At 42.0% G+C, this 16,562-nt stretch overlaps 1 protein-coding gene across 1 annotated transcript in view; it reads right to left on the bottom strand.

The window, feature by feature from the left end:
• CAPN3 (calpain 3) overlaps positions 1 to 16,562 on the bottom strand; it is a 30,875-nt gene that overhangs the window by 3,701 nt on the left and 10,612 nt on the right. The window contains exons 5-21 of the mRNA XM_009277562.1: positions 16,197 to 16,365; positions 15,412 to 15,552; positions 12,755 to 12,838; positions 12,242 to 12,327; positions 11,437 to 11,514; positions 10,819 to 10,979; positions 10,097 to 10,266; positions 9,440 to 9,451; positions 8,082 to 8,290; positions 7,312 to 7,348; positions 6,286 to 6,303; positions 5,079 to 5,180; positions 3,642 to 3,719; positions 2,904 to 2,961; positions 2,233 to 2,297; positions 1,103 to 1,171; positions 446 to 524 (exon numbers count right to left, since the gene is read on the bottom strand). Of these exons, the coding sequence (XP_009275837.1) occupies positions 446 to 524; positions 1,103 to 1,171; positions 2,233 to 2,297; positions 2,904 to 2,961; positions 3,642 to 3,719; positions 5,079 to 5,180; positions 6,286 to 6,303; positions 7,312 to 7,348; positions 8,082 to 8,290; positions 9,440 to 9,451; positions 10,097 to 10,266; positions 10,819 to 10,979; positions 11,437 to 11,514; positions 12,242 to 12,327; positions 12,755 to 12,838; positions 15,412 to 15,552; positions 16,197 to 16,365 (1,616 nt within the window). The remainder of the gene's footprint in view (positions 1 to 445; positions 525 to 1,102; positions 1,172 to 2,232; positions 2,298 to 2,903; positions 2,962 to 3,641; positions 3,720 to 5,078; positions 5,181 to 6,285; positions 6,304 to 7,311; positions 7,349 to 8,081; positions 8,291 to 9,439; positions 9,452 to 10,096; positions 10,267 to 10,818; positions 10,980 to 11,436; positions 11,515 to 12,241; positions 12,328 to 12,754; positions 12,839 to 15,411; positions 15,553 to 16,196; positions 16,366 to 16,562) is intronic.

Here is a 16,562-nt window from a genome sequence, read left to right as displayed (position 1 = left end):
GAAATGTCCATCCAGTCGCCTCTGATGCAAACTTGGACATTGACCTGCTCTGCCTCGGTTTCAGTGCCTGTACGCTTGGGATGAAGGTTTTACACTGTTCTTTGATTGTTACTTATACAAACATAAAGAATCCACAGCTTAAATGAAATCAGATGTCTTCAGAGCTTGCTGGTCCCCCTGAACAGGAGGACCCCGAGTGGGAGATCCTTAAGACAGCAGAGCATCATTCATTGGAAAGTTTAAAGAGCTGAAGAGATCTATTTGGTTGGCAAGACATACAAGACTTGCCTTTTGGATATTTGAAAAGCTCTGCTGGGGAAAAAAGGATTTTTGAATTTCTGTAGGGTCTCTTTTTAAAAGGCTGCACTGTGTTCCTGATTTCACCTGTGATAGATCAACCAAAATAAGGTTTCTTTGGCTGTTGGGCATTGAACACTAGAAGTACCTGCATCATTGACTGCATTGCGCATCTCGTAGCTGTTGATGGTTCCCGAATGATCCGTGTCATAACGCTTGAAAATTTTCTGGAAAAAGAAAAAAATAAATGCACAACAGAAACAAAAGCTTGACTTCTGTTGAATGTACCCACTGAGCAGGTATGGGATGTGTGCCTCAGGCACTTGGAGGCTTTGCCATTTGCCTTATATTGCTGCTTCTGGGCAGTCTGGATTGTTAGCGCAGAGCTCCTCTCAGTCACGAAGTAAAATAATTTAGATCCATACTGTGAGAAGCAAAAAGCTTTCCCCTAGAGACTCTCCTTCTTTGACTTGAGTTTATGCTGTTAACCTCTCTTGATTGTCCTAATTAAGCTATTTGCGAGGCCTGATTCTAGTTCCCATCACCCTCCTCCTCCAATATGCATGCCTCTCTGCTATTCTAACGGGGGAAGTTCTTACATGAGTGCTGGAGCTTCAGAGATCCAGGCTATTTGCTTAGGCTGTGAGTAGGATGAGGAGAGACATTACTTTTCTTTTTAGAAGCTAATTTGCAATTTTTTTGGCTTTTGTTTTTGTGGTAGTGTATGTAGAGAGGTCTGGTTTTCCTACACAAGCTTTTGTGCTGCAGAAGCTGTGAAGAACAGCACTGCAGATCCCAGCAATACCTGCCAGCTTTTAATCTTGTCCCAGAGATGTCGAAACTCATCGAAGTTTATCTTCCCTGAGCCGTCTGTCTGTGATGCAAGCATTTAAGTGAAAAAACCACAATATTTTTAAGAGAAAACTAATTAAGTCTGCAGCTACTGGTGAAGGGATGAATGTGAAACTGAGTTCAGGATCTCCTCAGCACTAAGAGCTGGCTGAGCTGTGCAGTAAAATATTTGTGAACATTTTGGTTATTGTACATAGTATTTTGTTTCAGGAGTGTGAAGTACTATTTGTACTTTGTGTAGAAGCAAACATCTGGTACAGGAGAGAGGCTTGCTCCTGGAGCTATTATAAAGTACACGAGCAGGATGTTTTAGAGGGCTCTTTCCAAATACCTCCAAATATGAAGCTTACCCAATGTTTTTAAGACAACTGAGCTTTATCCTAGTGTGAAGCTCTTTCTGCCTTGCTTAAAATGAATTGAGAACTAAGCAAAAAGTTGACTAAAGCCATTTACCAAAATGTGTTTAGGCTCCAACCATTATGGCTCTGGGTGGTAGTTACAATTTTGTTCTGGTTACATTTGAGTGTGCTTATGTTCTCTCAAAGTCATGCATTATGTCAAATAGGAAAACTGAGTGATGTTGTATCAGAGGTAACCCCATATGCATCTTGTAGTGTGTTTTATTATACTTGCTCTGAGACAATTTCTGTATGTGTTGCATGCTAAGCACACAGTGGAATGTATAATACATTATAAACTTAAAGATAAGAGAGAAATACGGTAAGTTTGTTGGCAAGAACTGTAGTTATGTTGAGTCGGTTTTAAAAAAAAAAAAAAAAAATTTAAAAATCATGCTTTAGTACATGAGCTGGCCAGTCACTGATACCTAAGGAAGGGTATCATACTGACTGACTTATTCTGCAGTTTTCTGTTTTGGGATATTTTCATCTGCCAACTACGCTAATGTTGAGATGCCTGGAGTTAAGATGTGCCAAACCAGGAATGCTGTGTTATCTGACTACAGACTATAATGCACTGTTCTTCTTCCCTGGCTTACTAAGTTGTGTGTGTGCAGTGGTGGGAAATACAACCCAAGTAGACTAGTGTGGTATCAAGCACTCCTCTTTCACCAGAAAAGGATACATCCATTAAAGCAATCATGCTGCGGCAGGATTCCAGTTCAAATCCTTCTGTCTTTAGGTCCTTATCTGAAATAAATGATCCCAGGTGAAAACAGATCATGCAAGTCAGCAAGCGCTTCTTCCTTTTAGGTGTAACTCTACTCAAATTAGAAGCCAACCCTACTTCCTTCATCCAGTAAGAAATGAGTGGTAGAGAAATCTGAAAAGACTCTAAGTAATGTTATTGCTCGTGAATTAGAGATTACTTTTCTTGACCTGTTATATACAATAAAACCCTCTGGAACACTCTAAACTAACTTCCAGGTAACTAAGCAAGCCCAGGGTCTGTAGGCTAAAGTTTGTTAAATAGGGAGAAAGGTCTGCCTCTCAGTTAGGATTTTTTTTTTTTAAAGAGCATTTACAGACTGCTAGAAATGCTATATTATCCTGTGTGGTGCTTCCAATGAATATTTGCTCATTTCTGCGTTATCAGCACTTGATCACTCGTAAAGAGCATCTCTATGAAAAGTCCAGCTCGTTAAAGTTTCGGATGCAAAGTCCATGGAAGCGTAACTAGGAAATTTGTGAGTTTGAAGCCATAAATAATTTTTAGGGTGCAACTCAGGCGTGGAGGGTTACGTTATATCACAGATTTCTTTGTGCGGGGTTACTGAAAAACATGCTCAAACTCACGTTTTTTTACGACGTTATTGAGAACATTCCTGAGTTCTTCAGCATTGATCTCCATGTCCTGGCGGGAAATGTGGTGAGAATATCATTAATTACAACATTCCTTATTAAGCAGGTCATTTTATGGGTGGATATGTTAAAAGTATTGTCTTTGGTCACTTTTCAGTATGGCATATATGTGCTTCAAACTAGAGAGCATTCTAGTTCATCTAAACATTAGTCCAAATCTTTCTTGAGGCTGCAGTACAAGGTGGGTCTAAAGTTACCGTACAGTGCTTATTAAACTACAACTAGAAGAATGACCAGTAATTTCAAGCCACTGTGTAAGCCAAAAATCCCTGTAACCCATTTGCAGCCTCTTGATTCATGCAGTTCTTTGATCTGTTTTTACTTTTAACTTCCCTCGTTAAGCATACACTGGAGGGCATTGTATTTCTAACTTGTTTATACATGCTATGCAAAATAGCATCTTGTAGCAGTGATAGAAGTAAAAGCTTGAATTTAAAGAAGGCTCCCTTGTACACAATGGGAATAGCTTATATACAGCTATCCTCAGATGTACATGCTTAATTGGATTTTAATTTGATTTTGCTTAGCTTCAGATCTCAAAGGAAATTTGATGGAAGGAAATTCAAAGGAAATTTTAAAATTCAGTGTTTTCAATCCATGACGCAGTTAATTTAGGTGCTGTTGTGGCTAGGCTGCTTTGATGGCAGAGACAGGGATTGGTTGCATACTCACATCCCCTGCAATCTGTCGGAAAATATTCCTGAACTGTTTTTCCTCTTCATTCCCCTCACGAGCTTTTGCTGAAGGATGCTGAAAAGAGACAAGCAGAGATACAACCTTAGCCCAGCAGGGAAGGGAAGGGGCCTGGGGGGCTCACTTGCCCTTGCGTGAAGGAGCCTCTTAGTGAATCTGGAGGTCTTCAGAGGAATGGGTCATCCTTCTGTTCATTTCCCCTTTTTTTGGTTAAATGTGTTCCTTGGCAAAACTGTCGAGTATTTAACTTCATCCCATTGCTCTCCTTTCTCTTGGAAGGAGCCTAAATGATTACTTTCACCAACAGATGTTTACCTACTAATTTTTTGTTTCAAAACATTGCAAAGGAGAAGTTTGGAGCAGAAGAGGCATATCTGCTCCATAGCCACCCTATAGGCTATGAATTGACCAGAGGGACTCAGGCTTGAGAGCTCTTCGTAATGTGGGGGGCCCCTTGCTGGAGTCAAGTAGCACATGAGACAGAGGAAAATGATGAAAGTGAAGCGTTCTCAGACACATGCAAAGAGCAAGCCCTGAACTCTGAGGCCGATACTGAAAAAGGAAACTATATTTTATCCCCCCCCCCCCCCCATGTTTCCTTTTCTCCCCCCCCCCCCCCCCCATGAAATTACAGGAATTATGTGTAACATAGTAAAGTGAATTTCTAGGCTTAGTTCTTATTTTTGTTTGTCTAAATGCAGAGGAAAGTTAAGATCGGTTCCCACTTCGCCACCTGCATGCTCTGGCAGTCGTGCAGCAGAACAGCACACTCCCTGTAAGCAGACACTCAAGCCATGCCTCCAGCTGCCACGAGCCTGGGTGCAGGATCTGGCTGTTGCATCTCGCGTCCCTGACCCACCTGCAGGCAGAAACTCTGAATTTGCTACCCTGTTTTCCTCCTCTCCAGTAGTGAGAGGAAAGAGGAGGGGTGCAGGTGCTCCTGGGGTTACTCAGGCGTTTTTTCTCTGGCCAACAGGGACCGGTATAGGGCCGTGTAATTTGTAGTGGGGAGAGGCTGTGATCGTTGCCAGGAGCTCCTGAAGCCCCTCAGATGCAATTTGCACGTGTGCCCTGTGTAAGGCGGGTACCGCTTCAGGGGGCTGAGCAAGAGCGCATTGAACTGCACTGCTCGTGGGGAAGGGATCTCTCATAGCTGGGATCTTTGTATGAGAAAGCAACCAGGAGATGTTTTCAAGCAACTACATCCTCTAGCACAGGTGTTAAATAACTGAAGGGATAGTCTCTGTTCACTCATGCTCATTAGATCCACATAAACCAAATGCAAGTTATGCTGAGATTTGATGAAAAGCTGTTAAGTATCTAAGGATGTTGCCCCATTCCTGTGCTCTCCCCAGCCACTCTTTCATGCTAGCCAGACCAAGCCCTATTTCCCCCCTTGCCACTTGCTGCAGAAACCTTTTTCTCATCTACGTGGGTTTTTTCACCGTCTTCGCCAGTGTCTTCATCTGCTGTCAGCTCCTTATTACTGTTCGCTCTGTCGGAAACAAAGATGATAGGCTAGAGGAAGAAGAAGAAGGAAGAGAGCAAAAGAGAAGTGGAAATTACACAAAAAATAGTGGAAGGGAAAGTATTTGGGGACACCCATTCTGTGGTAAAGCGCATGCAGCAACAGCTCCTGCCCTGAGAGGGTGCCTGGAGAAGCCAGAGCTGGGAATGAAAGAAAAGAAAAGGTGGAGGAATTTCTGGAGTTACTGTTCTCCTCATGCTCAAAAAGCTGCAAAAGTCTTTTTGCAAAATAGTGCAATCTCTGGCTTCTAGCTTTCCTTTTCAGAAAGCCAGTAACTGTTTAAATGTTACTTTTTTTTTTTTAAGCAAAATAAGCCTCCCAGATTCTCAATTCTCAGTTAAACTGATGAACTTGCCCCTCTCTATGAAGGACAGTAGCACTGAAAGCAAACAGAATCTGAATCCTACGCAGAAAGTGAATATTTGTGTAGGAGCTTGTTAATTACGCAAAGCTTATGTTCTTTCTCTGTATTAATTCTTGAAGCATTCAGCTGTAAGCAGCCACATGCAGTTGTTCTGTTTTAGTGCATTTAAAACAAGGAAAGCTGCTACAAGATGCAAATGTGTTACTCTAGAGTATTAATTGCAGTCAGCCTGTCTTGAGATTAAAATGCCTGGTTACATTTTCAGGGTCCTAAATGTGTTGTTTAGAATTGAAAGGAGAATCCTGGACTCTGGTGAGCAGAAACTTCAGGAAAGAGGAGTAGCTGCATTAGGCAATGGAAAGCGAATGTGAGGGCATGTGTCTGGAGAAGGGGTGATTTTCACTAGAAAGGGGTGTTGGGATGTCTGTGGAGGGGCAAGAAGGAAGGGCAGTTGAGCAACCCAGAGGATCAAGCCTGTAAAGCTGAGAAGTTTCTGTCACCCTTTTGCTTGAGTGAGGGGGTTATATAGTGCTGTAGCTATTTCATTAGCTTTTAGTGTAGGAAGACAAAATCTTTGCTGCCTGCAAATGGCCTCTTATCCAGTGCCCTTCGTTAACTAGACCAGTTTCCAGATGCAGAGAAATTACTAATGATATCAAGGAACTCTGCTCATGCTGCATGCATTGCACATGCTCTTTGTCTTGCACTCAGCACATTGCACAAGTACCCACCTTGCCCTTTTTCTTCTTCTGTACAAAAAGAGACAATTAAAAAAAAAAAAAGTGGTTTTAAACAGAATTGTAGATTTTATGCATATTATGCAGAGCTGATGGTAAAATTTCTTTTTTTCTCTTTCCGTTCCTCACATTTATTTTTCCCATTCTTATATTCATACAGTTTTCAAATCTCAAAAAATGAGGAAAAATGCATCCACCAAGAAATTGCATACTGAAGGACAGAAATTGCAGAAACCATAGCAAAACAGTGTCCCATCTCATCTGGGGCTTTGTCTGCTTGAATAAAATCTCTATTGTACCTTTAGCTCTGACTATTCCTTTTCCTTTTCCCAGCCTGTCAGTGCAGTGGAGATTGGAATTCTGTGCCCACAGATCAATGTTATCTGAAGTGGCAATGCCACCAGATCTGGACAGCTATTTTGTTATCATGACAGCAGACAAAAAGGGAACACTTCTGAGCAAAGTTTGATGGCACTCTGTTCTGTGCAAGAGCATTTCCTTTGATTTTTTTTCAAGACTAATTGCATTGTTAGCTCTACTATATTCCCATATAGATGTGTAAAACCCCAGGCTGAAGAGTTAGAGCTTGTCATGGATGCTAGTTTGAATCAGAATATCAGTAAGACCCCTTTCCAGAAAGCATGTACTTCAAAATAAGGTACTTTTTTCTATATTAGATGAGATACCAATATCACAGACAAATCTCAGAGCACAGAGCTAGGCCTCCCCAGTAAATGAATACTCTCAATTGATGGAGGCAGAGGCAATGCTTAGCATCCAGCTTCTTTATGCCACCAACAGACTTCAAATCTGGCAAAAGATTTTGGTCTGTCCAAATTAGAAAATAGTGTATATAAAGCAAGTGTTAATAAAAGTATCTTGATGAGAAATGTGGGAATTTATGCTAAAGGAGCTGTCGTGTGGCCACAAATGGTGTCCTGCTGCAGGTTTCCCTGGATGTGATGCTCTTCCCCTCCCTACTTCTATTCACATACAGAAGAGGCTCAGGACAGTACTTACCGACGGACGCTCTGCCTCAATCGTGTTTTCAACCTCCCTAGAAGAAAGCAGAAAGTAAATAAATCAGGAAAGTGGCTGTTCCCAACATTGCTTGTTTCCGTAGCTGGTTTGTAAGCAGCCACTTGAACTTTCCAAACAGGCAGTGGTGTGAGCTGGCTTCCAAGCATCACAGCTGCAGGCTCTAGATGTAGCTTTTCCCCATTTGAGCTGAGCATCCCAAGTACCACTTCCAGGAGCGCTGCTGCCTGGTTTACTCCTCTAAAGAGCCTTGATAACACTGAACTTCAGCAGCTGGGAGTAAAACAGAAGCTGTTTGGCCTAAGCAAAGTGACACTGGCTGCAATTTGCTGAGCTCTGGGGAACTAGTTGAAGAGCAGGATGGAAAAGAAATAACTACCTACTTCTGTGTTTTATTCATGACATTCATTTATTCATGAAAGTAGATCTGGTTCAATGATCTATCTGGCCAAAACTTCAGCCAGTGGCATATAGCAATAAAACCCAAACAAACAGGTTCATTTCCATTATTAAAAATGGCTAATGGTATGTTTACAAAGGATATCCTGCAAGTAGCAAGCTTCTCCAAAGACAATTCAAAGTAGGCTCTTGTTAGACTATAAGGGAAGCTTGGGGAAATGAGTTTGCAGCTTGGAGTTTGTAATGAGGTTAAGAAAATTAAAAGCAGGGTGTAGCAAACTGGGAACACGACTATAACAGACTAGTAAGCTCACCTCCACCTTTATGGCCAGATAAATGGATCTGCAACTTACTCTGAAAGACTTCTTTTCTCTGAGAAGACCCTCAGGATGAACTCTCCCTCCTGGTGGGGTTCGTATGTCGATGGGATGATGACATACTCACTGGGAGGTAGCCGGAAGCGCTCAGAGATTTCTCGCATGTTTATATAGGTCTTGCTTCTAGCTTTGGAGGCATTGTAGAGGAAAAAATCCTTTTGCAAGTGGTGCTTAGTGCCATGTATCTGCAGAACACATGAGTCAATTTGTCTTCAAGGAAGTCTTACCCATTCCCCAGGTGGCTTGTCATGCAGGCAGTACATGGTTGGGACAGAAAACACAAATGAAGCAGCAGCTTAGCAAGCAGGGAGCTGACAAGGGATGCTAGCTGGGAACAGATACGGAGTCTGTCACCTTTAAGTTGCTACTGGCTGGGTCTAGTTGGCTTCTGAGGGCTGCTCCAGGGCCCACTTGCAGAGTGTTGGCTGACTTCTGCTGTGTAGGCACTTTTATCTGACCATTTTGTTGGATGCTAAGTTGTGTGTAACCAAAGTTCAGCTACTTTCCTTGGAGGGTGGCATGGCAAGGAACGGTATATGCAAACTCCTACATGCAGTGTGGTAAGGTGAAGGTGCTTTCAGCGGAAACGTGTCCTTGCCTGGACAAAACATGAATTCTGTATCTGCTAAAGAAACATGATAATCAAACGTTGCATTGGTTCAAATATGAAAATTAAGTCAAGAATTGTGGGCTAAGAACACTTGTAAGCTGTTTGCTGCAGAAATAACCACCTGTAAAATAGTCAGCAAAGACAATGTTCAGACTGTCATCTTCATGTTTTCCAGGTAACATAGCCTTCAGGTGAGCTTGTTTGCAAAACTTGTGATGCCAACGATTCAGCTACCAGCAGGCTCAGAAAAACTTAATCTGTGTACTTTTAATACATTTTCTTCAATGGCTGAAAATACCATTTGTTTTCCAAACAAAATCAGAGACTATAGAGAAAACTGTGGTTGCAGGATACAGGCCACTGGCATTATTCGCAGGAGGAAATGGAAGTGGTTTAGGGTGCTTCTGCATGGGGTGCAATGGCAAAGTGCAGCCCAGGCTCACTGACTGACCATGTAAGCCATGGCCAGGTCACATACGAATAGAAAAGAAGGACTAAGGAAAAGGTGCAGGTGAAAACGGGTGCGGGTGAGAAGGAATTAAAAATTACTCACAAAATGTTACTAATAAACACTCAAAGCAGAAAGGTTAGCGGTTTCACTTTTGTTACATCCCTGAAAACAAACTTGACTGGACAGTTTCCTGCTGACTTACAGACAGGCATAACAGTAACACTAGCTGTGAGCATACACCAAGATGTCAATCTGCCTCCGTTCTGCTCATACCTCTTTGGGCACCTTAGGGAGAAACAACGAGAAGAAACAGTCAGAGCTGCTAGGTGAGTCCACTTGTTTATAGATCATACAGAAGGGCGTTCACATAGATTTCTGGGGATGCAGCCAGTAAATAAAATGCCCCAAGTTATATAATTATTCTAAGCAATTTCTTTCTTCCGTTCCAGATTTCTTGGGATCTGCATGAGATCCAGTAAGATCTGAACTAAATATGTTTGTGCAAGGGACTGAGTAAATTGACTTCTTCATGAAGTCGATAGCAGGGCCAGAGGTTAATTGCTACGTATGCATCTTCGATGTCTGTTTCCTTTTTTACACTATTCTGTTAATGAAATGTTTAGTTTCAGCAAGGATGAAAGGGAGATTGAAGAATATATGAGAGAGAATATGTTAAAATCTGGCATTAAGTCACCATAAAAGCCTAAAAAGTGTGTTACTTATAGATGGGGTAAACCCTGAGGTTACTATGGGCTGAATGGTTACCAAGCTTTAAATTTCCTTCCTCTCTTCCAGGTTTCCCCTGAGTTCCTTGCAAAGTAAAAATTGCAATTCATGTAGTCAGGCTGAATGATTCAGTGACTTTCTTGGTAAATGCATACTGTCAGGATTTGTGATCACGGTGCTAAGAACAAAGTCTACAGCTGGTACCTCGTAGATGGCAAAGCCAATGGTGTACAGGTTGGCTCCCAGCTTGCGTTCTTTCCTCCTATTTTTCTGCATCAGTGCAACAAGGAAGCTGCAGACAACCTCTTCATCCTCAGGATCATCATCTTCCTCCAGGAGCTTCAAGCGATACTGGGGATTGGTCCAAAACGTATCTGTGAAATCCCACCAACAGCCCAAAGCAAACATGTAATGTTTCAGCTTTCTAACAATACTCATGATCAAAGAGGACTTTTAAGTTCCCTGCCTGTGGCTCCTGAGGGAAAGGTTAAAACTGGGCTAATACATATATATTTTTTTATGTGTTATGGATTTTACATAGTTGTGACAAAATTGCACAGCAAAGGAGATAAAATGAAGAACTAGTATCTGACAAACTTCCAAAGCACCTAAAGCTATCAGAAAGTGGATTTCCCAAGTGAAATCTGTTAGAGTGAAGTTGATCTCTCTTATCTTACTTATCACTTACTTGTGAAGTATTTGAACAATGATTTATTTTTGCCAGGCCTGCCTTTTGGGCTTATGAGGTGCTGTCACAAACCTAGTGACAGAAGATTTCCAGCTACAAAATTACGTGCCTTGTCCACTGAGGAAGCAAGGCTTTTCCTATGGCCGAGCACCGATCAGACTGTGGTATGACCTAGCCTGTGGGATCTAATACAGTCCCCATCAAAGAGGCCTTATCTCTCTTAAGACCCATTGCTCACCTGGATAATTGCGGCACCCTCCAGCTGAGCAGCCTCTCACCCAGCGCCCTTCACTGACTGACACAGTCCAGGTCTGGAGTTTATCGGCTTCCAGAGTATCAGGTGTGAGGTTACAGATCTCAAGTTTTGTGAAGTGCCTCATGAAATCTTCAAATGATATCCTGGAGGAATTGAGGGGAAACTGAACCCAAATGGATTTACATGGTAGGCAGTTGTCTGAAAGATCCTGGTGAGGTGGAGGAGGGTGACCCATGTTACCGCCACCATTAGGGCAAGTTTGCAGTGGGAGTGCCATGATTTCCTAATGCATTTGGCCTGCTGGTTGGTCAATTAACACAGGTATAGCTCCAAACTGGGGGACGCTGGGCTGAGAGGACAGTATATAGGAAGGGTGATGGAGAGCTTGTGGAAGTGTGGCATAATTAGAAGGACTGTCCTGGTGGCACTCAAACCCTGGTGGGAGAATGAGGCGATCACAGAGCAGGGCTTATTGGGAATATGAAGGCAAACAGGGATTACTGCAATGGTGTTAGCAGATTTAAGTAGTGCAGTGTGATTCATTTTTGCTGTAGTTGCATATCTCCTAGAGAAACACAGGTTTTTGACTCATAGTCTCACCAGAACTCCCCATCCTCCATGATTTTGTGTTGCAGGCGGATTTTCTCTGCTTCATTAATGAAGTTCCACTCCTCTGACCTTCAAAAGAGTACACAAGTTAGATTATGATTTGCAATACAGTTTTGATTAAAATTTCTACTCTTTACTGTAAGCCTCATAGAATGGAAACTCAAGAGTCATCTTGCTACATCCATACAATTTTTCCTTTGTGAGCCTTGCAACCGTTTGTTCTCAATGCTACCCTCCTCTCCACATGCCCAAATAAAAAATTGCCCTACTCCTCTCTGCCTTCCCTTCAGGCTTCCTCTTAGCAGCTCTCAAAAATCTGCTGAACTGTGCTCATTTTACTTAGCTTGAAGACAAAAGTGTTTGCAGACTCTCATTGTTGGAGTAGCTATGGAAATTCCTTTTAGTAAAACCTAATGAGAAGCTTTATCCAAACTCGCTCATGTACTGACATCTTGCTTCATCCAGTTCTTCCATAACTTAAAAGATTTTTCTACTGTCACATCTTGTTTTGAAAATGGACGTTGCTGAACTTGCTACACAGTAAAATCAGATTGATTGGGCTCTCTTAATTTCCATTGATTAAAGACCCTCTTAACATCTTTTTTAGGTACTCTCTTCTTTTTACAGCTTCAGCTAAGCACTCAGCTATGATCAACTTCAAAGTGCACGTGTCAAAATGACAGCAAAGACAATTGAGATACGTCATCATTAAATGTTAGGGTCATGCACAAGCTGCATAAGGGCAAATAAAGCTGCAATTTTTTTTTCAAATCACGTGAAGCTCCATTTTACTCACTTGTCACTCCAAGGTCCATTCCATTCCACCTGTCCCCAGGGGTTTCTCAGCCTTACCAGACGTATTTTTTCCCCTTTAAATGTTGTCTAATTGAAAAAGAATTTAACAAGAATAGACTGAGAGTAGGTTCAAAAGGAAACGTTCTGCCTGTCAAATTGCTGATACCAGCTCCTCCAGTGATGGTGCTTTCCTGGGCCATCGCCCAGCCTGACCTGCTTGGGGTGAGTGCGGGAAGGCTGTAAGACCAGGAAGTGGCCGGCTGTGGCCACCTTTGCCCAAGCAGACCATGGAGGAATATCCATTTCCCCAGAAAGCCAAAACTGGGATGGGTTTATTTCTCCACAAGGCTCTCATTTATTTAAATACAAATTTTGTTTCCTTAGCTCATAATTTGTTTTGCTTTTTCCCCCCCCTCACAGCTTTGCTGACATGCACGGTTCTAGGCCAGTGTAGAACACAGGTCCCCATAGCTGTAGGACTGTTCTCTCCCCATAGGAAAGGGACTGTACGTACCTCTTCCACGGCCGTGACAGAGTAGGCATGACCTTTGACGAGCCCGCAAGACATCCGGGTTTCATACTGCATTGGCACTATGGTCTGTTAGACACAAGATAAAAACTTATGAGAGTCACGCAAAGCTCAGCTGGCTGCTCTAAGGCAGGTATTGCCACCCAGGACTTTTGGAGGAAGGATGACACCGTTCAGGTGACAGGGGTTTTTGTCTTGTTCTCTTTGCGTTTGCCAAGGTGGCCAAGTTTAGTGCCCACAGAATTAATGTTGTTGGTTAGAAAGGAGTGAAGTGTGAACTAAAAAAAGCAAGAAGTTAATAATATCAATTGGAAAGGACATTTTGTGATTTACTTTTTCCCTTTGTGTAGGTTACTGCTTTTTGCACTCGCAACATGCTAGTATATAGCAAGCTTAATCAAAATAGTTAGATTTTCTATTAGTAGGGCTATTCAGCCCTTTCTGGGATAGTATGTTCTTGTATGGCTCAGTAAGGCTATTACATATTAACTGGAAACATCAGAGCAGATCAACACCTAGAAGAATACTTTCATCTTTACACATGGCTGCAATCTTATCACAATGACATTAAAACACCCTATTTGATACACAGTTCCTACTAACTTACATTATTTTTTTTTAAATTAATTTCCTGTGGAGATGTGCATTTTATTCATAATAGTTAAAATTCTCACGATGGAAATTTTTTCCGACTGACATTCAGGAAGAGCATAGCTTTCTTCAGCAATGTGTTGCTCAGGTGTAAATGCATTTGCTGTCTTGGTAATCAACTGTTAGTGTGTCTGATAGATCTTTATTTGCAAATCTCAGAATGCTGTTTATCTGGGAGATAAAGAATTGAGAGGAAGATGGCAGGTGCACACAGTCCGCTGTGTTTGTAGGAGAGATCACTGAGAACGGTGGGAAGGGAAGGCTCCACTACACGCACGTGGACCATGTGCGAAAGTTCCCCTCCTCCATTACGTCTGTCACTGAGAGATGACTGCAGGGCCCTGCCGGTAACTCTGCCATCCCTTCTGAGGGCCCTGCCAGTAACTCTGCCAGACACATCTGAGGGCATGAGAAAGGCAGGGCTGGAAACAGAGAATTAGTGAGGTCACAGAGATACATTCTCAGCTTGCACAGGGAGGATCTCATCCAAGTATTTCCTGGCTGTCACAATTATTTTCCGTTATTTCCCTTCTGCTCCTCTTTTTTTTTTCCCTTGCTCCTGTTTCCATACTTTTTATGCCTATAACCTCATATCTATTTCCTTTTTTCTTCATTTCTATTCATGTTGTTGCCATCATTACTTATCAGAACCCTTTTCTCTCTTTTCTGTTTAAGAATATTAACTTCTGCTGGTGCCCTGGGCCACTTCTCTAAAGTGCTTCTGAAGTCTGCACTATCTGCCTCTTTCCATCAAGAGTCACGATTTTTTTTTTTTTTCTGGTGATGGCTCAGGAGTGTGTAATAACCAGCAGCAAAACATCCGCCGAGGCAGCAACTATAGAGAGTTTTCCAACCTTCTTTGAGTAGACAGTCACTGGGGAGGAAATTCCTCCCAAAACATGGGTGATTTGGGCAGTCATGCTTGCAAAACAAGACAGTCATAGTGGGCTTTCCCAAAGAGTTACACCATTTCAGTCTTTTAGGAAGACTAAATATGGGTGTCAAAAGAGGAAAAATCAGCTATTTCTGCTGCAAATGCAGAAGACAGTTTGTGCAACCAAAAGTTTTAGATGATGTAATTGGGGTGGGTGTTGTTTTTTTTTCTCTCTGTAAAGCGAGAGATCTAATTTCATTGTCATGGAAATGCATCTCCCTAAAGGGCAAGGTGTGACAGCTGCCTGACAGAGAGAAGGAGAAAGCAACATGTCCCTCTACAGATTTGGAAGCTTTTAAGTTTCCCAATAGGGGATTTTCCTTTAACGGTTTTAACATCCCTCTCTCTATTTTGCTAGATACTTAGTTACACTGGAGTTACTTTGTATTTTATCACACATGTAAAACTCAACACGTTTTTCATTTTCCTTATTAAGCATTTTAAATGAGGATCTTAAAGGCAGTAATCTAAAAGAAGCATCCCGAGAGCAGACTCTCCTCCATTGGTGGGCAGAGCTCCGTAGCGCACTCTGTCTCAAAATAAGTTTACCAAGAGCTTTTGTGCCTGGAGTGAGAGCCGTGCAGAGCTTGCTTTTTCTTTCTTTCACACCCCCTCCACACTCCGGGATCTTGTTCCATTCCGGTATTTTGATTTTCTCACTCTCTCCATCTTTTGCAAGTGAGGGACTTTATAAAATCCACTAATCATGTCCAGTTCGCAAATACAATAACCAATGTGCTGCTTTGACATATTTGATATGATTTTGCTCTCCATTTCTACTGTACAGGTAAGCTCTAGAAATTATAAGCCTTTGCTACAAGCCAACAGCCCTTTGCCCCAGTATCGGCAAAGCCCTCTAGTGTCAGTCACTGTGTTTGAAAGGACTGAAATCCTTTAATACATATGTCAAATAGCACCTGTAAGAACAGGTCTTTAGTGTTGGGACAACTCAGTGAAGCCAAATAAGGATTTAAGAGCATAGATAATATGTTTCTCTAACTGTTCTGTCTGTAAATAAAAGCCCTGTGAAGTCAACCACTGCTAGAAATATACGAACCCAGGCTGGCCTTTCGTCTGTCCCCTGATAGTCTACAGTGGAGTGAGTCATCTGCGCGTTTTCTAGATTCTTCACCATTCGAGCAATCAGTTCCCCAATGTCACTCCGAGGAGCTGATCCGTAGGAAAAGCCTAGGTTATCCTGGTACAGAGAATGGGAGAAAAGTATCATGCAGAAAGATGAGGCAGGGAGAGAGAACAGAAATGATACAAGAAAGATGAGTGGTAAATGATAACTTCTCTCTCATTACATGTTAGATGGTCCATACTTATCTACAGTGGTTGATAGGACTGGTTGTTCTGCCTTCACTGCAACTTCATACTCCATATTGGTTATTGAAGCTAGTTTTTTTACTTTCACTTTTAAATTAACCACAGTAAATGAAGACAATTTAAGACTATGTTGGCCATTGAAGGGTTGATTTCCCAAGCATTTGCACACTTAGCATCTTTGACATGAAGGTTTGTGTCTTAATAGAGTTGCGGTACCCCCCTACTAACTTCATTCTATTGGGCGAGGGCACTGAGGGTGAGGGGTGCTGGTTTTGCTGATCGTACCCCTTCTTCCCACCTCCATGTTCTGCTTCTGTTCATTTCCCTTTTGGCACTTGCTATTTGCCAGTGGGTGGTGTCTAGTGGAGATTACTCCATCTCCTAGAAATGGATGTTTGCTATGTGGACTAAACCAAGCAGTTCCAAAAAGTGGCATATATTTGATTATGGATGGAGAGGTCACTCTCCTCTGCCATTTCTTATGGCTCATCTGCAAAGATCATACGGACTCACATCAATGGAGCTGGCCATGAGGGATCCTCTGTCAATGGCATGTTTCATGATTTTATAGGTATCTTTAGGGGCATCCTTTATCTCGTAGAACTCTGTGACTCCTCCAGTGAAGTCCTCCATGGCTTCGGTGGTGTTGCCTCCTTTCAAAGCTTCGTATGACCCATGGAGTCTTGGAAAGAGAAAAGAAAAATAAGATTGTCTTTTACATAGATAAAGATACCTACCTATTTTATACATAATATATAATTATCTTATGTATGTGTATAAATAAAGATATGTAAACATACACACTAAAAAAATCCCACAAACCATCTGTTTGGTAACCCTCAAGTTAAAAGTTTTAAAATGCGCCACCTGCACACATCA

Source organism: Aptenodytes forsteri, unplaced genomic scaffold (genome assembly GCF_000699145.1).
Source record: "Aptenodytes forsteri isolate BGI_AS27 unplaced genomic scaffold, ASM69914v1 Scaffold146, whole genome shotgun sequence".
In the NCBI taxonomy this organism is placed as follows: domain Eukaryota; kingdom Metazoa; phylum Chordata; class Aves; order Sphenisciformes; family Spheniscidae; genus Aptenodytes; species Aptenodytes forsteri.
This window is presented reverse-complemented; position numbering and strand designations above follow the sequence as displayed.